This window comes from Candoia aspera, chromosome 1 (assembly GCF_035149785.1).
Source record: "Candoia aspera isolate rCanAsp1 chromosome 1, rCanAsp1.hap2, whole genome shotgun sequence".
In the NCBI taxonomy this organism is placed as follows: domain Eukaryota; kingdom Metazoa; phylum Chordata; class Lepidosauria; order Squamata; family Boidae; genus Candoia; species Candoia aspera.
The window spans coordinates 339685365-339709083 of NC_086153.1; the positions used below are offsets into that span (position 1 = coordinate 339685365).

The 23719-nt window shown below is 47.5% G+C and overlaps 1 protein-coding gene and 2 non-coding genes across 5 annotated transcripts in view; 2 read left to right on the forward strand and 1 right to left on the reverse strand.

Annotated features, from left to right (window-relative positions):
• The first annotated feature begins 18299 nt into the window (after nt 1–18299).
• On the forward strand, nt 18300–18372 carry TRNAV-CAC (transfer RNA valine (anticodon CAC)). Its single transcript has one exon. It is a non-coding gene; the product is annotated as a tRNA-Val (tRNA).
• Nucleotides 18373–18779: 407 nt separating this feature from the next.
• On the reverse strand, nt 18780–18851 carry TRNAG-UCC (transfer RNA glycine (anticodon UCC)). Its single transcript has one exon. It is a non-coding gene; the product is annotated as a tRNA-Gly (tRNA).
• Nucleotides 18852–19652: 801 nt separating this feature from the next.
• DPP9 (dipeptidyl peptidase 9) overlaps nt 19653–23719 on the forward strand; it is a 45197-nt gene continuing 41130 nt past the window's right edge. Inside the window, exons 1-2 of one of the 3 annotated variants that reach the window (XM_063290926.1) lie at nt 19653–19852; nt 21865–21954. In XM_063290926.1, the coding sequence (XP_063146996.1) occupies nt 21899–21954 (56 nt within the window). In that variant the 5' untranslated portion in view covers nt 19653–19852; nt 21865–21898. The remainder of the gene's footprint in view (nt 19853–21864; nt 21955–23719) is intronic. The other 2 variants (XM_063290923.1, XM_063290924.1) reach the window with 2 other exon arrangements.

Genomic DNA, 23719 nt, shown 5'->3' on the forward strand with positions numbered 1-23719 from the left:
TTGCCACTGCCATTTTTAAAAATACAGGCATTTCTTTGTGGTCTCCTTTCCTCTAACCAGTCCTGCTCTGCTTAACTTTCTCAAGATAAGCCAGGGCCAATCAGATGCTGCCACTTAAGTAAGCCATTGGCCTGATTACATTGATAATTTTAGGACTTTTTTTACAAACACGTGCACTCTCTCTTGCTCTCCTTGGTCCTGTTCACGCAACATACAGTACTAGACTTGGCCAAAGAGGGTTGGATAGTTTGCAGACCAGCATGTAACTACAGAAAATACTTTGAATGCTTTGTATTCTCCAAGCCATGTGAAAAGTGGGCAGGGTTTCAATGACACAGTTATTTATGTTCTTTCTTTAGGCATTGCATATTTTGGAAAACCAGCAAACGCATTGTGTTAGTCTGGGTTTAGGGGCAAGCGTGTTGTGTGAATGTATCCATACACCCACCTTTGTCAGGGATCTGCCTTAAACCCACCATTGGCTCTCAAAAGTTTCAAGGAGCATCTTCCTAAGTTTTCTTTAGATTTTTAGAACTGAATCTCAGATCTTTTGCATAGGAATTCGACACTTCTTCACTGAATTTTGGTCCTTCTCCTTAAAATGTATTGCCCTCAATTCTGAAGTAAACGAATGTATTTCAGCCTAGCATATTGTGCAAGCTGAACTTCTGAGATTCTGGGTGTTTCAGGGTGTTGTGTGATCCCAGGACTCTTTCCTGGAACAAACCAATGTGCTATTCATTAACCATAGAAATATGTCGTGTGAACTCAGCCAGATCCCTATGGCTCGGAATGCAGAACCGATTTAATTGGGAACCAGCCTGCCTGCCTGCCTGCCTGCCTGCCTGCCTGCCTGCCTTCCTTCCTTCCTTCCTTCCTTCCTTCCTTCCTTCCTTCCTTCCTTCCTTCCTTCCTTCCTTCCTTCCTTCCTCTCTTTCTCCATTTCCCCTCTGACCCACCGTCTCTCCCTCCTCCCTCCCTCTCTCCATTACCTTCCTCCCTTCATCCCTCCCTCCCTCTAGAGCCAGGGACTCTGAAGCCCACAAGGAGCAGAGAAGGAAGGCTGTTCCAGCATCCTGTTTCCATGCGAGACCTTGCCTGCTGCTGGGCCACTTAATCCCCCTAACCTGGAGGAGAGGCTCAGATTTCAGATTCACAACAGATGTGTAAATTTTAACCCTCCTCTCTAATCCTCGCCAAGCCCCAAATCCCAGCCTGGGCAGGAAAACATCAAATGAAGTTCAGGTGGAGTGGCGGCCACCATCTGTCTCCGCTGCTCAGCCTGGTAAACAGTCCTAATGGCAACATTAGTGTCTCTATAGTAACCGCAGGAGGCAGCCTCCGCCGGGGACGCACTCTCTCGCCAAAGGTCCCCCAGAGGCCTGGAGGCTCCCGCGGCCCCGGGTGGGCGGCAAGGGACCAGCTCTGCGGCCAGCGCTCTGGGTGCGTCCCTCTGCGGCCCAGTTTTCAAAATCTGGTTCTGGTTTGGCAGAGAGGACCTGAGATGCCCACGGTTCCTCCACTGTCTGGCTTCTGCAGAGGGTTTTTGGCAAGATTCGGGGTTTGCACATCTCTCCCACTGGTTTGCACAAGAAGCCATATTTGGCAGGCTTCCCACAAGACACTAAACCATAAAACGTGGCTGGCCAGCCACTTGCTAAGCCAACATCAAGTGACTTAGTGTAATGTATGAATGCCGTTCAGGCTTAGTGTAATGTGTGAACCTCAAAGTGAAGACATCCCAAATCAGTGTTTCTCAACCTTGGCAGCTTGAGGATGGGTGGACTTCAACTCCCAGAATTCCCCAGCCAGCTTGAATTCTGGGAGTTGAAGTCCACCCATCCTCAAGCTACCAAGGTTGAGAAACACTGTCCCAAATTAAAACCCAGATTCTGCATCCCTGGGAGAAACAAGGGAGCCAAGAAAGTGGGGCATATGTTCCTCGTGCTTTGACAGAAACAGATCAGGACCAGGATGCCTTAAACTTCTGCCCTGGATTCCCATGCCATCATTCGTAGCTCTTGGGTGGGACTTTCTGGGTGCATCTGCCACAGATACCTAACCATGGCAAGGCCCAGACTTTGGGCAACTTCTAAAGATGTACACTTTGGTATCTTTGTATATGAGGGTTATTTGCAAGGTGCCAACCACTACAAACAGGAATGGGCATCATATTCCGTTATAGTCCCTCTTTTGAGGGAGATGGGCAGTGGCAAAATTTGAGAAATAAATAAATAAATAAATAAAATAAACAATTAAGAAACATAGATATGAACAGCCAGTTTGGTGTAGCAGCAATGATGCTGGCTTAGAAACTGGGAAGCCATGAGTTCTAGTCCTGGTTTAGGCATGGGGGGCTTTGGGCCAGTCCCTCTCTCTCAGCCCCACCCACCACACAGGGTTGTTGTTGCAGGGAAAATAAGAGGTGGGAGCATCAGCTACATACATCGCCTTGAGCTGACCCCAAATAAAGGCAGGATATAAATCTAATAATGAATAAATAAATACCATTCCTTGACCACTATGGGGCTCTCCCAGCAAAGTTGTAGAAAGAAAAACAAGGTGAATAGGTGGAAGGGAGGAGCCTTATGATGAAAGTGAAAGAAGAAAGTGCAAAAGCTGGCTTGCAGCTAAACCTCAAAAAAACCAAGATTATGGCAACCAGCTTGATTGATAACTGGCAAACAGAGGGAGAAAATGTAGAAGCAGTGAAAGACTTTGTATTTCTAGGTGCGAAGATTACTGCAGATGCTGACTGCAGTCAGGAAATCAGAAGACGCTTAATCCTTGGGAGAAGAGCAATGACAAATCTCGATAAAATAGTTAAGAGCAGAGACATCACACTGACAACAAAGGTCCGCATAGTTAAAGCAATGGTGTTCCCCGGAGTAACATATGGCTGCGAGAGCTGGACCATAAGGAAGGCTGAGTGAAGGAAGATCGATGGTTTTGAACTGTGGTGTTGGAGGAAAATCCTGAGAGTGCCTTGGACTGCCAGAAGATCAAACCAGTCCATCCTCCAGGAAAGAAAGCCAGACTGCTCCCTTGAGGGAATGATATTAAAGGCCAAACTGAAATACTCTGGCCACGTAATGAGAAGACAGGACACCCTGGAAAAGATGCTGATGCTGGGGAGAGTGGAGGGCAAAAGGAAGAGGGGCCGACCAAGGGCAAGGTGGACGGATTACATTCTAGACTCGTCCCTGGGGGAGCTGGGGGTGTTGACGACCGACAGGAAGCTCTGGTGTGGGCTGGTCCATGGAGTCACGAAGAGTCGGAAGCGACTGGACGAATAAACAACAAACAAGGTGGAAGGGAAAACTTGGAAGTTTCCCAACCTGGATGGAAAGTGGGGTTCTCTGAATCTGCTGCCAATGTTGGTGGGTGAAGCGGCTCAAATGCATAATCACATGGTTTGGTGGGATGGCCTTATTTGTCTGGTGAATAAATAAGTAAATAAATCAAGTCTTACAAAACCACCCAGAGTTGCTTTGATAGTAAGACGGGTGGTGCATAAATTTAATAATAAATAAATAAAATAAACCTTTAAGGGCCTTCCAGAAAGCCCTTAAAACATGATTATTTAACCAGACTTGGGGACCCCAGGGAGAACCTGTATGAGATTAAGGGATGTTTGTTCTCCCGCATTCTTGGTTTTTACCTGTTTATTTTATCCGTTTACTTCATCCGTTTACTTTATTTTTGATTGTTTTTAGATTGTCGCAGAGTTTTTGTTGTTGTGCTGTACCCACATGCTAAAGAAATAAATAAACCATCAAATCTGGATCTAGAAGCAAGATCTGGATCCTATGAGTAAAGGGCGCTGAGGAGAGGACTAAATCTTATTTATTTATTCAATTGCTATAGCCAAAAATCTTGAAAAGTATTTACAAACAAAACACAGCATATTAAATGCCCCGAGAAAATGGGCAACCTATTCCCTTCAAACCAGTTAAATCTGCTGTGTAACCATCCCTGGATCTTCTCCAGATGTTTCCATCAAACTTTTAATGTGACAGAAGGGGAATACACCATGTAATCAGACTAACCATGTTGAATTCATGTGATTTATGCTGAACTTTTTGTCTTTTACTGTGGCTTCTCCTAATTTGTCCTGGTGCTACCAGCTTTAGGAGGGGGCATTTTGCTCCCTAAAGGCCAAGCCTGGCACTCAATAGGGGCATCTACAGGAGAGGGTCAAACAAGTCAAGATGGTGGCCACGGCTGGGTGATCAAAGCCCTACCCCTTTTTAATCCATGTTGTATGTTGATTGTGTGGTTTTGGCCAATATCTTGACTTTTTGGATAACCCCCACCCCTTGGTGAACAGGGGTTGAAAAATGTGCATTTCTGTGTTAAACAGTATATGTGGCCCCAGCTTGGTCAGAATAAAAATACCTTTTTCTTCCTGAAGCTTATATGAATGAGGGATTGCTGGATCTCTCTTAGCAAGTATCACCAGAGGTCCGCATTTGCCTATGAGAAATTCTGGGGGGTTCTCCAAACATGCTTCAGATGTCAAGATCAGGAATACAGGTAGTCCTCATTTAACAGCCACAACTGGGACTGGAATTTTGGTTGCTAAGCAAAGCAGTCATTAAGTGACTCTGACCCAATTTTACAACCTTTTTTGTGGCAGTTGTTAAGCGAACCATGTGGTTCCCCATTGATTTTGCTTGCCAGAAGCTGGCCGGGAAGGTCAAAAATGGCAATCTCATGACCACGGGATGCTGCGATGGTCATAAATGCGAACTGGTTGCCAAGTGCCCAAATCGTGATCTCGTGACTGGGGGGATGCTGTAACAGTCGTAAGTGTGAGGACCAGTCTCAAGTCAGTTTCCAGCACCGCGGTAAGCCTGAGCCATCACTAAATAAATGGTTGTTAAGTGAGGACTACCTGTATCTTAACTCTGGAAAGCTGAGTATGATCTTTCCATGTATTAAATTGTATCCAGGAATGAACTTCTTGGTACAAGGAAGGATTGCTGAGAGAATAGAAATATTTGGGGACTGTTCTTGTGGCAGTGAGTTCCAGAGGTTAACTAGATGCTCTGTGGTGAACTGCTTTCCTCTGTGGGTCTGAAATCTGCTCTTCAGCTACAGAGGATATTGCTGGGTTCAAAAAAAAGACTAGGTGTGAAAGCAAAATGCAAATGCTTTCCAATGTTTTTCACCATTTGTTCTTCCAGCTAGAGCACCAGGGAGGGAAAGCCAGCCTGGACAAAACCTAGATAGAAATGCCTGGTTATATTTATTCCGGCCTTGAAGAAGCTGATCTCCCCCACCTCCACCTGTTTTTCTTTGTTTTGTCTTGCCTGCTTCATTTCTAAGCCCGATGCCGCATCCGGTCTCATTTGGAATTGAATGATGCTGCTGTAGTGGACGATAATAATCAGGGAGGGGGATTAAAACCCGCTCAAATAAATAATAAAGAAGAGGATAGTGGGAGGCAGAGCACACAGCATCTCCGTCCAATGTTTCTATGCTATGAAGTGCTTTATAAATGGCCCAGATAATCAGTTTTGTGAGCCTTTTCATCTTCCACCCTAAAAGACCCAGGCTGTTTAGCTCACAGGACCGAGCTAAAGTCCGGCCTGCAGCCAACCAGTTCTACCCCATTCGTTCCAACTGCGCAGAACGGGGAGCCAGCTAAAGTTCAGCCGGATGTCGAGAAGTCTCTCCGGAATATTTTTGGTGGCCTTTTTCTGCACCTTCTTCCACCTGCTTGGTGTACCTTTGGCATGGAGACAAAGCAGAATTCTGCATTTGTTCTGGCAAAGATGATGGTGGCGGTGTCTGTGCATGTTTGTGTGCATGTTTGTGTGTGTGTGATGAGTTCCCTAGGCTAACAATATTCTTCATTTGACCTGAAAGACAGCAGGAGAATTCTGGTTTCCAGAAGAATGATTTATTCATTAGAAGAGCCACAAACTGGACATCCACAGATTTTCTTTTTATGCATCTAGATGTAATGCAATTAATAGCTGATCCCATTTGGGGTCTGTGTTTGGTCTCCCGGTGAATGGGAAGGAGGAGAAGGGCTGCTTGTGAGTAAGCTACTTCCCATTCACGGACAGACAGGGCAGAAATGAATCAACAGCAGAGCTGAATGTTAGACCAAAACACTGATGATGGATTTACACTGCTGAGCTCCTGAAGAGAATTCGCCACTGTTGGAAATTTACTTTATTTATTTTATTTATTCAATTTATATTGCCGCCCATCTCAAACTAGTGACTCTGGGCAGCTAAGATCCTAAATTCCAACCCAGCTTTTGGGGGGTCGCTCTTTATCCCCGCAGTGCCTCTTATTTACCAATCCTGAGACATGGCACACATCTGGTGAATCTTGAAGGATTTTTCAAATAGCTAGGATATGGATCAAAGCAATCCAGCTGTGCCTTAATTCTTGTTCTGGATCTCCCTGGTGGAGCACAGAGTCAACCATCTTTGGGACAAACCTTCCATGCCACCCCCTTGCCACAAACACAGTTCCTTCTTTATAAGCAAGGCTTTGAGTGGCCTACCTCGCAGGATTGTTCTGAAGGATGATGTACTTGGGAAACGGGGCATTAGTGTCATGTAAGTCTTCCTTGTCATTTTCCTGGTAAAACAAACCATATATTAAATTGGACTGAGCTTCTACTGCTTAGCTCTGCTAACGCTTATTATTTGCAGTGAAACAAAATGTTTAGCACAGTCATAAGGAAGAGGGCCAGTGAGCTACAGACTGGTCATTCAGATGCCTTGTCTTGTTCTTAAATAGGAATTGGATTGGTCAGCTATCCCCAAACAGGATGCCTTCAACCAGAGGACTAAACAAAGCAGCTTATTTCAATTGGCCCTTTAATTCAGCACCATGAGGACTGGAACCTTACTTTATTTCTCAGGGAAGGGCCTCCATTCAGCAATCCGAAGTTGGGAGATTGAAGATTCTGCATAATGCCGGAGAGCAAACGACCCTTTTTATTTTTATTTCCCCAATGAGGGAATGACTGATCTGTTTTTATCTTTGCTTTAATTCTCAAATTCTGGATTGCGGTGGCCTTTGGCTAGCAGTGGCCACATTTGTTTTTCAGTGGAGGCGAAGGGTTGAGCGGGAGATGGCCTGATTCTGGTTCCAGGGGACAAAGGCCTTCGAAAGGCAGGTGAGCCAGCAACGAAATGTCAGGGTTGAGCATTTAATTATTTGGGAACTGTTTTCCACCTTGGTGTCTCTGTGTTGGGTAATTAGCAACCAAAGCTAGACAGGGGAGGGAGACAGAGCAGGGGGCAAAGCTGGTGCACGTTTGGGGCACCTGAGTCGGACTTCGCCCTTTGCTGACCTGTTTCTTGCAAACTGGCTGATTAATTCCCCGGCACGTGATGGCGGCTAGCAACCTGTTGCTGAGCTTTGCACATTGCCACGGCAACCGCCTCAGGACCTACCCAAGATCAGCCAGCCACCGAGCGAAAAGGTAACATTAGCCAAGCCAGGGAGATGGACTGGGGGGGGGGCACAGGGGGGGCTTAATCTTTTGGCCCAAACTCAGAAAACCCCAGAATTTTCCCAACAATCTTTGGAGCAACCCCTCTGCCCCCTCCCCCCCCCCATTTCCCAACCAGCTCTTTTAAACAAACCTTGGTCTCGCTGTTTCGTTTGCCTGGAGCGTGACCAAGAAGCTGATCTTCAGGTGTCTGGGACTACGAGACCCACCTGTCCCAGACTAGTTAAACATCACGGGGTTGGAGAGTTATAATTCAGAGTATCTTTGCTCCAGGCTGCAGTGCTTGCCCTGGAAAGAACGCTGGTTGTTCTTTTTTCCCCCCCACACTGCATCTTTTATTCTGTTCCATGGTTTTGGATTTTAATTTCTAACTGTTTCATTTTGTTCTCTTGATCTGTAAGCTGACCAAGAGAAAAATAAACAGAGGGGCAGCCATATAAATTTATCAGTTTAAACATCAAATTAAAAACAAAGGCTTGTTTTTTTGAAGTTTCAGGCATGCTAAAAAATTTCCCATTGTTCAGTTTCCTCAGATGGTAAACGGAGAATGTATGCGAATATTTGCGTAAATGTCTTTAGAATGTTTACAGGAGAAATAGATGTGGAACAAAATCTATTTTTCCCTTTCTTTCCCTCCCACCTTTTCTTACTATCCTCCCTCCCTTCGTTCCTCCCTTCCTCTTTTTCTCCATTTCCTCCCTCCCTCCCTCCCTCTCTTTCTCCATTTCCCCTCCCTCCCTCCCTTTCTGTCCTCCCTCCCTCCCCTCCCTCCATCTCTCCCTCCCTTCCTTCCTTCGCTCCGTCTCTCCCTCCCTCCTTTCCTTCCTTCCTCTCTTTCTCCATTTCCCCTTCCTCCCTCCCTTTCTTTCCTCCCTCCCCTCCCTCCATCTCTCCCTCCTTTTCTTCCTTCACTCTGTCTCTCCCTCCCTCCTTTCCTTCCTTTCTCTTTCTCCATTTCCCCTTCCTCCCTCCCTCTTTCTGTCCTCCCTCCCTCCCTCCCCTCCCTCCATCTCTCCCTCCTTTTCTTCCTTCACTCTGTCTCTCCCTCCCTCCTTTCCTTCCTTCCTCTTTCTCCATTTCCCCTCCCTCCCTCCCTCCCTCCCTCCCTCTTTCTTTCCTCCCTCCCTCCCTCCCTTCCTTCCTCCCTTCCCTCCCTCCTATAGGTTCCACACAGTTTGCTGATACTGTATGTCTTAAGTGGATACATCTTATTATTTTGCACTTTGGATTATGAAGGCAGCTATTGGCTGGGAGCATCAAACAGCAGCTCACCCACAAGTGGCTAGAACCCTTAGAAATAAAAGGAATCCAGGTAGTCTCCTCCGATGCCCATGATTCTTTTCCCTCTTACCTCTGAAAAAAATGGGGTTTGTAGTTTTTGAGAACAGCGTCTATCTAAGGCTATTTGCTTGGAGTCAAAATGGGCCCTGCCATTGCGCCCTGACAGACAGCTTGGACCTCTGGGGGAAGCTGGAGCCGAGCTGCGCCTCTGCTCATGGCTTCATTTTATTTTATTTTATTTTATTTTTTTGACCAGTCATTCAATCTAAACAGCGTCAAAGCATTCGTATAAGGATCAATGGAACACAAGGAGGAGAGAATTTGCATCTTCTACTTGACCTCCCTGGAAAAAAGGCCAACATGAAATTTAAAGCAGAAAACTTAACAAAACCTCATAAAAAATAATTCATGGATATTTTGGTTCAGCTTCCTGATCCCAATGGAGCTGGTGGAGAGCCACTCTGGTGGATGGTTGAACTGGTTTTCCTGCCCATTGCAGAGGGCTGGACTAGATGACCCTTGAGGTCTCCCCCCCCCCCCAACTCTATGATTCTCTGCAGAGGAATGAAGAGACTTTGCCTTGACAAAGAAATGCAAGTTTCATTAGGAGAACCATAAGATGAGGGAACAAAGAGACTCAAAATAATCCTGCCTTGATTCTGTTTGGTATAAGAGGGAGCAGAGGGAACATCTGGCAGTCCTTCAAATCCTCTGGTTATACCCTACAACAATAAAGTAGAACTCCTGGAATCCTTGGGGTGTCTGTTTCCTGACTTGGCCTACCTTGAAGGGCTGGCATTCTGTGTGAAAGCCAAGGACAGTACCTTGTGACCTTCCTCTGCCTTAAGGTTCAGGATTCAGGGCACTTGATCGGAAGCATTTGATTGCTGCCTTCATTGCATTCCATTTCATTAAAATATCCCATTAGGAGACAATGTCAAGGGCATCTGGGGAGGGTCAAAATCTGCAAAGTGACAGGTGTGTCATTTGATCAAAGCCTCACCTCCTTGGTAGATGTTGACAGCACAACTTCAGTCACAGCACCACACCTGCCATCTTGCTGTTTTTGACCTCCACTGGGAAGCCCCTGAACAATAGGAAACTTTGTTAAATGGCTGTGATTTAATAGCCATTTACCTAGGAACACATCCCAGTGATCCCACTGGGCGTTATTTCTGAACCAAATTCATAAGGTTCCCTGGGATCCACCTGCAACTTCTTTCAAGTTTAGAACTGCCAGTGACTAGATGCAGTTCTTTGCCCACAACTCATGACATTGCTATATTCATTGCGTCTTCTTCTGTTGCTTCTCCCGATCTGGATCAACCATTTTATTCTGCAAGTGTTTATCCGCCAGCCCAGCAGACACTTCATGAATTTTGCAACAGGGATAAAAAACCAGGAACAGCAATTTCTGCCATGGCCCCAGTGCCTCTCACAGTGACATATACTGAATTCACAAATGGAATTCTCATAAATTTATTAGCAACTTTCCAACAATTATCTTGCACTTTGGAGACCCAATACTACCCTAGAGAAGAACTGCTTTGGCTAATCAGTCTCTGGAGCAGAAGCCATGTCAGGCAAAAACAGAGTAACAAAATCAGATGGGGGAATTTAAGGGCACGGAGGCATACTTCAGCTGTCTTCCCACAACATGTTAATCCCTAAACTCAGGTTATCAAAACAATGCTATGTTAAACAAATCCATGGCCTCATTCATCTGCCACGCTAAGTCTAAGAGAATAATTTGGCTACAATATAATATGTTTGGACCTCAGACAAGCATTCCACAAAGGCTTTTGTGATAACCTTGTTAATCAGATGCAAAATATGGGCTAGATAGTACAGTTCTTAGATAGATTAAAAAATGGCTGAATGACCACGCTCAGAGATCCACAGAAATGGCTACTCATTAGCTTGGAGAGAAGTATTAAGCGAATGGATATAAAAAGCAGGCAGGACATTGTCACATCACTGTGACCGCCATCTTGACTTTTTTGACCATACTTTGTGGATACCTCTGATTGAGATTGACTTTTTGTTTAAAGCATTCCATTCCTTTCCTTGCCCATTCCTTTTATTCTTTGGGTTTGCTTCTCTTGTTCTTTTTTGGAAGAAAAAAAATGACTTGTTTTATTGTTTATTTGTCACCTTTTAGGAAAGACTGGGGAATGCTGTTATGTTAGGAATGATCGGGGAACACTATCATTTTAGGAATGACCAAGGAGTGCTGTCAGTTTAGGAATGACTGGGGGATGCCAGTATTTTAGGAATAAACCACCCAGAGTCCCCCTTTTGGGGGGAGATGGGCGGTGATAGAAATTTGAAAAATAAACAAATAAAATAAATAAATAACCAGGGAATGCCATCATTTTAGAAATGAGTGGGGAACGCTATCATTTTAGGAATGACTGGGGAACACTGGAGGGCAGGCGCAAAAATTTGTCATAGTTTCCACTGGCACCTGCCGGTTTTCTTCCTTGGATCTTCCCTTAAGGATAAAAAGTTTGGTGCCCTCTGGGAAAAATAAAAATCAGCAACATGCTCAGAAGGCTCCATGGCGTGAACCTTTTCTCACCTGGCCAGCCTGGGATGGTGGCCTTTGCCCACTTTGGATCGGGCTAGAGTTCTGATTAATCGCTCCCCATTTCTAGCCTTGGTTCTTCTTCCCCCTCCTTTACTGTTTATCCCGACCCCTGTCCTGGTTTCTTCTTGCCATTTTTCTTGAAGGGGGCAGGTTTCCCTTTGTTTCTTTGCTTTGGTATTTTTCATTCTTGCACCTTTTGCTCAAGTCTCAGCCACCAAAGTCTTTCTCTTTCTCTCCTTTTTCGACAGGGAGGTGAGAGTGCAAGGGAATATTAAACCCTGAAAAAGTGAGATGAGTCTTTTTATTAAACACACACGCACAAACACACCAACCCCTGCTATTCCAGGTCTTCCAGTTCATTATGGTAATGGTCTCATCCATTTGGGCAGGCTATCAGGCAGACTCTGAAAAGAAAATCGGAGCTATTTTAAGCGATTATCTGCCATGGCTTCATTTGCCAGGCCCTTCCCAGCTACCCCTTAATGGAAGCGGCTTCCAAGGAGCGGCCTGCATTAACAGCGAGGGTCTTAATTAACGTTCTTGGTGCAGATGGAGGACTGCAGCCAGTTAAAGCTTTAAAAACATTAAAAAGAACCAGCACCTTCCCTGCTTTTAGCCCATCTCCTCAGTTCTCGGGTGGAACGAGTCTTCTTTGACCAGATTTGTCTGCTTTCTGGGTCCACCACAGTGTTCCTTGCTCTGGCTGGCAACAGCTTTCCAAAATTTCGGATTGCAAAAGGCTGTTCATCCGGCCGGCAGCCAGATGTTTTTTGATGCAAGAAGTGATCGCTTTGGAGCCTTCAGCATGCCAAGCCTGTGTTCTACACCACTGTTTCTCAACCCCAGCAGCTTTACGATGTGTGGACTTCAACTCCCAGCATTCCCCAGCCAGCGTGCATGGACTTCAACAGCCAGAATTCCCCAGCCAGCATGGCTGGCTGGGGGATTCTGGGAGTTGAAGTCCACACATCGTAAAGTTGCCAAGGTTGAGAAACACTGAATTAGACATTCATTTGATTCAACAGCGGTACAGCCTTTTATTTATTTGTTTTATGCATATGCAATTGAGGAAACAATTTTTTAACTTACAAAAAAAATAAAAGTAAATTAGAAAAGAGACAACCTCAGACAAATTAACAATGCAAACTAAGAAAGAACAGAAGGAAGAAAAAAAAACTACCTTACATTTTATAGTTACCAATGGTCACTGGGTTACTGATGAATACACTATTATAATATGTACAGTATAAGATGTTATCGTAAAATGTCGCAAAATCTCTGCCATAGTAACCTATATTGCTGCATCCTTTGATTAGCAGAAAACATTGCCTTTTCCAAAACAGATAAATCACACATTTCTGTCAACCATTCCTTGACATCTGGAATCCTGCAAGTTCCAATTTCTCAACGTGAGCTTTTGGTCAAATCATACATTCTTACTCTGTTTAATTTATTTAGTCCCTCCTTGCGGGGGGGCGGGGCGAGGAGGTGGGCGGTGATAGGAATTTTATAAATAAATAAATAAATTTTATAAAATAACTAAAGCAAACTAAACTAAATAAATAGATAAATAAACTCCGCTAAAAAATTCAAAAGAATAAATTGCTTGAATTACTCGTATTTATTTCTTGATCTTGTTTTCTTCGGCTCCGTTAATTTGTTCTGTATCATTTTCACAATCACCGCTCCTATCAAGCAATAGTGCAATAGGGTTCCTTGTATCACGCAGTAGTGCAGTGGCAGGCATTGGATTAGTTTCTGGTGGCTGGGATTAATTTCTATTTACCACAGATGTTTGGAACGACTGTTGAAGCTTCTGCGGGCTGTTCTGTAAACTGCTGGGTCTGTGTCGTAATGGAGCCAAGCGAAATAAGACCGACAAATAAATCAATAGAACTTGATGCAGCAGGTTACAAGTAGAATAAAACACAACCACAACAACAATGGACGGGTGCATATTGAGTAAGGCCACTGCAAGCCTGGACTTGGCTCCTGGGGAACCCTCGCGGGGAGTCTTCAAAATCCCAGCACTAAAAATCCCAGTTTTTCCAAGCCAGCTGACAATTAAAAAAAACAACCCAATTAAAACCCCCCCAACAGAGCCCAGGTCCACACCAGGAACTACAGCAGAAGTTGACCATCGGTGAATTTGATTACAGCTCTTCAGCTGCTGCATCTCCGGTTTGTGCTTTTCGACAGCCCCTGCGCATCTCTCAGGAAGGAGAGTCCTGGGCTCCTAATCGGAGTCAGCCCGGCGAGGGCACGGACGGCAAGGAGGCCTCTGCCTCGGGGGACGTGGGTGCACAATCAGCTGAGCCTGAGAGGCTGCCTCAGCCCAGCCGGGGCTAATCAGCCTGGCCGTTGGGAAACGAGAAACTTTTCTGCGTCCGGCTGAGTTCATTATGGAGAACCAGGGGCATGAAGAGAGAGGGGGGAACAGTCATCAAGTTGCCAAGAGAGACTGAAAGGGTTTGGCTTGGTTTTGTTGAGAAAAATCGCTCACCGGATGTCAGCCTTACCAGGCAGACCAGACGGGAAACACGACCAGATGAGCTAATTCTACTTTACTGCAAGGCTACGTTGACAGAATCTTGCAAGTCTGAAAGTACAACTCTCCTGCCCTCTCTTTTAACAGCCCGAGAAACTAGGGAGGGCCCCTTCTGAGCCTCTTTCTCCCCCCATTATGCAGCTGCAGGCTAAGCCTCTTATCTGACTGTTCCATCTCTCCGCCCCGTCTCCCAAGGTCTTCCCACACACCATTATCTCACCCTCCCCTTCAGATTCATCCCCCCTGTCTCCTTTACAGCCCAAGAAACTAGGGAGGGTCCCTTCTGAGCCTCTTGCCCCTCCCCTTCCCATTATGCAGTTGCGGGCTATGCCCTCCCTTATCTGACTGTTCCTTTGGCAGCGTCTCTTCGCCCCGTCTCCCAAGGTGTTTCCAACATACCATTACATCGGATGCCCATTACATCGGATGCCCTGAGTGGCTCCTCAACATTCTTGTGAGGAGCCACTCAGGACCCCAGGAGGGATAGATTTTGCTTTCAGACGTCCCTTTATGTGACTGCACTCCCATAAGTGTCACAACAAGGGGAAACCACCTTCTTCACCTCCCTTGATGCCCTGTTGTGATGCTCCAGTTGGTGCTCAGGGGCATTGTAGGAAATTCCCAGTACTTAATTCACAATACAGGTAGTCCTCAGTTAACGATGGCAATTGGGAGCGGAATTTTCCAGTGCTAAGCTAAGCAATGCAGTTGTAAAGCATGACACCATGTGACCACATTGCTTAGTGACGGCAGTCGCAGCACATTCCAGTTGCCGTTGTTAAGTGAATCCCACACCAACATTACGCAAGGTTGTCACCTTGCCCAGAGTCGTTGAAATACGAGATGGGCAGTAAAGAAATATGATAGATAGATAGATAGATAGATAGATAGATAGATAGATAGATAGATAGATAGATAAATAACATTTGCATGCTGCTGCTGGCTTCCCCATTGACTTGCTTGTTGGAAGCCAGCAAAGAAGGTCACAAATGGCAACCATGTGACTGCAGGATGCTGTGACAGCCAGAACTGGGGAATTCTGGGAGTTGAAGTCCACCCATCTTCAAGGTGCCATGGCTGAACAACACTGCTTTATAGTTTAGCTGTTTTATCATTTTTAATATGTGGATTTTTAGAGGGACTGTACCAATATTGGTGGTGGTATTATTATTGTTAATAATAATAATAATAATAATTTTAAATGGCTTCCTATCATTGAGGTTGAGGATTTCAAAGCAATTCCTGATGTTCTCCTTGAGAATGGTTTGTTAACTTGCATTTTTTTAAAAAAGAAACTTTGGTTAGAAACTGTATTCTAAGTATTGATAAATAAACGGTATTTCTGAAGTTTTATCTTTTTGCCTCAGTTTAATTTTTCTGGGTGTAGAAAGATAGATTTTGATGTCTACGTGCGTCCTGACCTCTGCTGGCGAATTTTCCAATCTGAAGTGAACACTGAATCTAGGACTTGCCTTGAAGGGAAAATCCAAGGCAAACATTAGTATACTGCATTTTTATCTGGGCACCTTCAAAGAAAACATCGGGAAGGCATCGCTCTTTCACCTTTGGGGGATTAACCTCACAACAACCCAGTGAGGTAGGACAAGACAGGAAAGGATGCCCTGTCCAGTTGTGCATTGTAACAAAACATGCCCTGTGATGTCACAACTTAAACCCCACTCTTTCTGTACTTGATTGCAAGGTTGCAACACAAGGACGAAAAGTAGAGCTTGTGTTAGAAAGTCGCAGTGCACGTTTCATCCTGGTTAGGAACAGAAGGTCTATGATGAAAAGACCCTTGAAGCTGGTTCAGGCCGTCATCTAACCCCTCTGTGTCTCCTGGTGCCCAAGCAGGAGGATTTGGGAAGGTCACAAGTGTAGTTGAAAATTCATGGACAGCCAAGTAAACAAACCAATGAGCATATACTTGTGAGTGCACGTGTGTGTCCTGGAAGCCAAATTAAAAAGGAAGAAAAAGCAAGTGAGGCCAGGACCAATATGTATGTTGCATTAGTAACCATTATATTAATTGCCTATAAAATAAGGTACCTCATTTACAAAATTAATGAATCCTGCATCTGGACATACCCAACCGTTCTCTTTCATGTACAGAAACCACTGACACACACACACACAGATTCACATACGGAGACAGACTTACACATAGACAACATTTCCCCTGCAGAAGAGGGGTGGGGGAAACAGAATAGGAGGACGTCATAACCCCAGATGCGAGGAAGGCAGAGGTCTGCATGGGGAACAAAACTGGATGGGAAGGAAGGGGAAGAGAGAAAGGAAGAAGAGGAACAGAAGTCTGTGTTGAGCTGCGCGGATTAAAGTCACCAGGCAATCAAGTCGTCCCAAACAGCACTCTTCCTCAAGGGAATTCCAGCTGGGCAGCCATTTGTGCTTCTTACTCATTCCCTAAGGCCTGCTAGGGCTGACTCTAGGGGTCAAGACTAGAAGTATTTATTTCTTAGGGAATTTGTCCCCCCACCCACTTTAAAACCATCCAGACTGGGGACTGTCACATCCGGCTGCAGCGCATTACAGTTTGTGTTGTGGAACGGCATATTCCCTTTTCCCAGTATGTGGTCTCCCCGTGCTGCGTTTGAGTGGATGATGAATTTAGGAGAAAGGGAGATGTTTCTACACCCACCGGCCCCTTCCCGGGACATGAAGAAAGGGAGAAACAATCAAGTTAGGAAAATCGTGGCTGCAGGAAGACCTATGGCAACAGGAGCTTAGGTAAAAGCAAATAAAAGATTGTCTTTATTAAGGGTGTTAGATTACGGTGAGAAAGATTCGGCCTACTCATCTCTTTATGCTTTAGGGATGGCATGGAGCTTTCTCCATTAGAGAAGGTGGGGAGAAATGAAAGAAGGGGAGACTGGAAGAGATGACAGCCCTGAGAACATCAACTCGCCAACAGGAAGTGAAATATGCAGAGATATGGAAATTAAGTGTTCCTAAGCAGGGAGAAAAAGTAAAAAATCCTCCCACTGCTAACTCAGCGCATCAGTTGCACGCTGTGGCCAAGAAGAACTAAGTTGTTCTGTGTTATTTATGGACTGAAATCAACAATGGAGAAAAAAACATTTTAAACAGGCTGATTATGTGCCATCAAGTTGTTAGTGACCAATATCCTTCTCCAGGATGATCTGTCCTCAGTCTGGTCCTTCTGGTCTCCCAAGGGTGCGTCCATTGCAGCTGTAGATCAAGTCCATCCACCATGCTGCTTTTCATCCTCTTCTCCTTCCTTCCACCCTTCCCAACATTATGAACTTCTCTGGGGATTGTATCATCTGCCTAGATAGAAATTGATTGATTGATTGATTGATTGATCAATGTGTGCCATCAAGTTGGTGTTGACTGTTAGCAACCACATAGATATTGTCCATGACCATCTGTCCCCAAATTGGTCCTTCAGGTCTCCCAAGGGAGCTCCCATTGCCCCTGTAACTGAGTCCCTTCCCCTCGCTGCTGGTCGTCCTCGTCTTCTCTTTCTTTCCACCTTTCCCAGCTTCAGAGCCTCCTCCAGAGAGCCGGGTCTGTGCACCATGGGTCCGAAGTGGGATCATTTGAGCCTGGTCATTGGTGCCTCGAGTGCAACCTCTGGGCTGATTCGTTTGATGAGCCATCGATTTCTTTTCTTGGCCATCCACGGTGTCCTCAGGGGTCTTCTCCAACCCCAAAGTCCAGAAGCGTCAATACCCTTCCTATCCTGCTTCTTTGAAGTCCATCTTTCACCCCCGTAGAGGGTCACTGGGAATGCTGTTGCTTGCACAATTCTGATCTTTGTCTGAGTAGACCAGCGTTCCTCAACCTTGGCCACTTTAAGATCTGTGGACTCCCAGAATTCCCCAGCCAGCTATGCTTCTGGGAGTTGAAGTCCACAGATCTTAAAGTGGCCAAGGTTGAGGAACGCTGGAGTAGACGCTGCAAGACACAGGAATCTTTTCCAAGGCCTTCATGGCTGCTCTACCAAGTGCAAGTCCGCAGCGCATTTCTCGACTGCGGGATCTTTTACTCCCAACAGGCAGAGGCTCTCCACCTCCACTGTCAGTGCTCAGGCCGGTGGGCCTGCCTGTGGCCACTCCTTTGGTCTTCTTCCTCTTTAACCCCTTCAAAAAGGGCCATGCTTTGAGGCCACCCTCGTTCCATTCCACCCAGCGGCACCCACAGCACAGACACCGGCGCTCCCGGAAACACCCCTGCTGAGCCTAGTCCAGGGCAGGGCTCAATCAGGAGTTCGTGAGCTGCCAGAGATGCCCCGGGAGAAGGGCCGGAAGGCGGCAGGAGCGCACAGGGGCAGGGGGGAAACGCGGTTTGCAGAAGCGAAGCGCCCAAAACATTTAACATGGAAGCGAAAGAGGAGCGGCGGTAGCAGGCGGGTTTCCGTGGTGTAGCGGTTATCACGTTCGCCTCACACGCGAAAGGTCCCCGGTTCAATCCCGGGCGGAAACAGCCCGTTGCAGCTTCTTTTTCGCGTTCCAGCCGCGGTGCAAAATTGCACGGCGTTGCGAGTTGCAGCCCGCCCGCGCGCCCGCGCCGCTTTGTAGCGCCCGGCTGCCCTGAACTTCGCCCTGTGCGTGGGGCCAGGCAGGCTCGGAGATGGGGCCCCCTAGCCCCCGACACGGGGGATCTCGTGGGCATGCGGCCGCGGGAGGGAAATCGCCTCGGCGCCGCCCCGGTTGTGCAGGTGCGAGGCGAGGGACGGTAGGACGGGGAGCGGGGTGCAGGGGATGCAGCGCCTGCAGAGGGGAAATAATGGGATTAAAAGGGCACGTAGATGAGGCGCCCGCGGCAATTCGGGGACGCGTCTTCACGGGACGGAAAGCGAAGTCGGCGCGCGTCTCCGGAGGAAAAGAGTCTGCGTTGGCCGGGAATCGAACCCGGGTCAACTGCTTGGAAGGCAGCTATGCTAACCACTATACCACCAACGCCGCGCCTGTTTGCCTGCCTTGTTCTGCTCCTATTGAAACCCCCACTTAACGCAGGACATACCACTTCACAACCAGGTCGGGAACATTTTTTCTCCCTTTAACCGCCGCTCACCTGAAAGGCGGCAAGATGCTCCGCGGGGAACGAGAGAGAAACGGCTGTCTGAGCGGGTTGATCCGTTTTCCTTTCCTGGGAGGCGAAATCTCCCACCCACCCCTTTTCGGAAAATGGTTCCTTCCGCCTCAGGTGCCAGGCTCCTCCCCACGGGTACCTTGGCAACGCCGGCTCGCTACCATGGCAACGTCGACCAACGCCGCCGTTCCCCTCCTTCGGGGAATCGTTCGTTCCAAACCACACTATAGACTTTTGTTTTATTTTCGTTTTACACAAAACTTCAATGTCCTATATAGGTTTCCCGTTTGTAATAGTTCTAGTACAGCAGATATGGAGCATTAAAAGACAAAAACAGACGAAAACACATTACATAACTCGAGTTCCTGTTTTTATTTCCTCGCACTGTTCTTTTTTTCCAACACTTTTCCCTCAACCACACTACTTCTCCCCAATTTTCACCGAATGGTTCCTTCCAAGGACCCTCCAAGGCCCTCTTCACATTCTCAGTAAAACGGCCCTCCCTGAAGCTCCAAACGGGGATTCCCGCGCCTTTTGTTAAATCTCGCGAGATGCCGGCGCCGAGTTTCAACCTCCTCTCCTTTCGCGAGAACGGCAGGAACCCCTCCCCTCAGCCCACCCATCCTTCTCGCGAGATGATGACCTCCCAAGGTGGCTGAGGCCACTTCCGCTTCCGGGCGAAAGGTCGCGGTGGGAGGCTCGGAGAGGCCGGTGGTTTCCCTTCCCCCCTCCCCCGTTTCCGGGAGCTCCTGCGTCCACAGGAAGGGAGATGGAGCGGGAGTGAAACCGCCGCGGGACCTCCCGACCCCTCCCTCCCCCCTTTCCCCACAGCGGAGAAGCCTCGGCCTGGGGGAGGCCGGCAAGCCACGTAGTGAGTGCGGGGCTGGCGGGAGGGGGGCTGCCAGGGAAGGAAGGCCCCGCCCTTGGGGGGCTGCGTGGGGATAGGAATCCCCTGGCCACGCCCTGAGGGAGCGGGGGGGGGGGCTGCCCGGCCACGCCCCATGAGCTGGCCGCCCTTGCGGAGCGCGAGGGGCTCCCAACGGCCAATCCTCCGAGAGCGCCGGCCGCGCCTCAGCCCGCGCGCGGTGGGCGGGGCGTCTGGCCACGCCCTTCGCGAGAGGGAGAGGCCACGCCATCTTGCGGCCGCCCTCCAGGGAGGGTGGCCACGCCCCTCGGACCCTGGACTCACGTGATGCGGGCGCCGGGGCTCGAGGCCGGGGAGCGCCTGGGAGCCTTGGCGGCGGCCGAGGGCGCGATGGGCGGCTGCGGAGCTGGCCTGGGACTGCCCTCGCCGCGCCTGGACTGAAGCTGCAGCCTGGGGAAGGGTAGCGTGTGACTCGGGCGACCCTTGCTTCTCCTGCTGGGTCTCGAGCGGCGTTTCTCCCCCTTGGCGGCTTTCAGAGGGGTGGACTCCAACTCCCAGAGCTCCCCGGCCAGACGTGCTGGCCGGGGAATTCTGGGAGTTGAAGTCCACCCCTCTGAAAGCCGCCAAGGGGGAGAAACACTGCTCCGGGTGCTCACTTGCAGCTGTCAGGAACTGAAGCTCCTTTGCTTACTGAAAGTTGGCTTGCCCCTCTGCTTTACTGGCTGGGTTTCCACAAGATGCACATAAAGCTGGGTGGGTGGGGGAAGGTTGTGGTCTGGTATGTGGTAGAAACCTGGCTGTGATCTTCGTATGTTGAATGAAGAGACTTTCTGTAGCTCAGGGTTGAACTGTGGAGTTCTTGGTGCTCCCGAGCTTGATGGTTTGCTTGCAGATGTTTCATCACCCAGCTAGGTACTGTCATCACCAACCACCCAGAACTTCACAGCCGTATGAATCAGGCTGCTGTCATGTGAAGCAGCAATACAGTAGTTTATTTTTAGGATCATCTCTTGTCATGCAAATAGAGCGGTTATGTTGCATTAACCTGGGTTTAACATGGGGTGTGAATCCAGGCCACAGGGTGAGTTTGGTGAATTGGGGCGGGAGTTGGTTCTGCAGTGTTGGAAGAGATCCTTGATTGCAGTAGGCCTTGTATGGCTAAATTTGAATTAAACTTGGTACAAAAGCAGGAATGGAGAAGGACAGGCCAAGCGTTGCTTTGATAGATGGATGCTGTTGTAATAGATCTGGGGTTCCTGATTCATGTCGGTTATGAAGTTATAAGCTTTGCCCCTCCCTGCAATGTTGCAGCCTCAATGTGCAGCTTGGGATGAGATTCTCTTGCCTCTTTTTTTATTTAGGAGCTGGATGATTATGGGAGGTGGCACTTTTGTTCTATCCCAATTAAATTAGAAAACGTCAGATCTTCTCAAGCATTTCCGAATGGTTGTCTCCCCCTTGAAGAAGAATCTACGGACTGTTCAGTTTCATTCTTATGATTGCTAGCGGAGTCCACAGTTAACACGCAGAGACTCTCCAGTCCAGTCCTTAGTGCTGCCCTGTAATGGTGGGGGGAGCGGGGGGAATACTGGCTGAAATTCTGGAAAGCTGTTGCATACTAATGTAATCTGGGATCCTTTATGGGCCAAGGGCTGTCTTTCAGGATATGCTGGGGTGGGACAGAACCCCAACCTAAAATTGATTTAAATTAATTGCTTGCAATGTATGGGATTACTTGCCAGGTATATAGTATTTTTCTTTTAGTATTGCATTAAAAATTACAGGGGGGGGTGGATATTACCTAAGGCTTTGGGGGGTATTAGTTGGTCTCTCCTAAGGTGGGTTATGTATAGGAGCTTCCAGCAGAAAGAAAGTTTCCAATGTTCCCTGGCTAAGGCATTCTGCTGTGCCAGAGAGCTATTTTCACTTAGCTTTTGTGGGTGAAGTAAAATGCCTTTTAGCTAAACCGTTTAAGCAGTCGCCTCCCTTATACTCTGTTTTTCTCTTCCCTGATCTAGTTTCTTACCCTGTCTAAGGCTCGCTTAGCAGTTGATGCAGAAAATAAAGAGGGCTCGGCTGGAAAACGAAAGCGCAGGAAGTTGGAGAAGGTAACTTTCATAAGTGGTGCGTTTGCCTTTAATGAAGCGGGGATTGTCCATTCATGCAATGCCAGAACAGGCAGCTACACCTTACAGCGCTTGTTAAAGGTTGCTTGTCATAATATTTACTTCTGGTCTTGGATGGGAAAAGACAGCGCTTTGCTCTCAAATTAGACAGCTCACTAAATATTTGTGCAGGTAATTTTGTAGCCCTGGTGTTTTGAGAATGGGTCCTCTCTCTCCCGCTGCTTTTTGTTTGTTTGTTTGTTTGTTTGACTTCCAGAATTTTCAGGGTTTATTTTACCAGTGGTGGGGAAAGCGCATCAAAGATTTAGACCAGAGGTTAGCAATGCTAACAGTTACTCGTGCCCTGGTCACCTCCAGAGTGGATTCCTGTAATGCGTGCTACATGGGGGTGCCCTCAAAGAGCATCCGGAGGCTTCAACTGGTGCAGAGTGCGGCTGCACAGGTAGTTCGGTGTGCCCCTAGGAAGTCGCACATTATGCCTCTGCTCCACAAGCAGCATTGGCTACCAGTTTGCTTTTGGGTACAATTCAAGGTGCTGGTTTTGGCCTTTAAAGCCCCTACATGGCATGGGGCTGGGGTATGTGAGGGACGGCCTCTCCCCGATTACATCTACCCATCCCATCAGGTCCAGCAGGAGGGGTGTGTTGCGAGTCTCATCTGCTAAAGGCTTCCATCTGACGGGACCCAGGAGACAGGCCTTTCCTGCTGGAGCCCTCCCCCCCAGTGTCATTCCCCCCAAGGTGAGGTTAGCCCCATTGCTGCTAGCCGTCCGGGAGGCCTTTAAAACATATTCTTTTCAACAGCCTTGGGGATCCCATAGGGAACCTGCAACATGGCTGCATTGTACTTAGGATGGCGTTATTCTCCCACAATCTTGGCGCATGATCCAGCGGCAGTGGGTCTTTGGTCTTTCAGCTGTAGAATGTCCAAATAAAGGTCAGATTTATTAACCTTCTACTCCATTCCTTTAGGGTATTAGTTTTCCTCATGGCAGATACTCTCCAATTGGTATTCCATATAACGGCTGTGTACACACCACAGGCTTGATCTGGCTGCTGATTTAACCCTCTTTCTAGACTTGCCCAGCTCATTGGGCCAGAATGGGCTAAGCTACAAAAAACAAACTAAGGTTAAAACTAAGCACACTTGGCTTCTTGTGCGAATGTCGCTGGTGGGTTCCTCATCACCAACTCAGAAGGAAAATGTTTAGATTTCACAGGAATACTTGCTTTTTTTCTCTGCAGAAGGATGAGATTGCACATGATCCTACCATCCTACACCAAATCCCATCTCCAGAGCCAGTTTGAGGTCGTGGTGAGGGTGCTCAAACCCTCCTAGAAACCAGGAGGCGGCGAGTTCTAGGCCTCCCGTAGGCATAAAAGCTGGATGACTTGGGGTCAGTCCCTCTGTCTCAGCCTAACCCACCTCACAGGATTGTTGTTGTGGGGAAAATAGGAGTATTAGGTGTGTTTGCTGCCCGAAGTTGACCAAAACACATATATGAAAAAATAATAGTTATGCCTCTTATCTAGCCCTTCCTTCACTTGGGTCTCAGCCCAAGACAAAAACAGATGCTGATTTCCTCTTATTGTGGGTAGGATGTTCCTCTTTTAATTCAGTTCCATCATACGGATAGTGCTCAACTTACGACCACAATTGGGACCAGAATTTCTGTCGCTAAGCAATGCGGTCATAAAGCATGATGTCACGTGACCACATCGCTTAGCGACAGCAATCCCGGCACTTC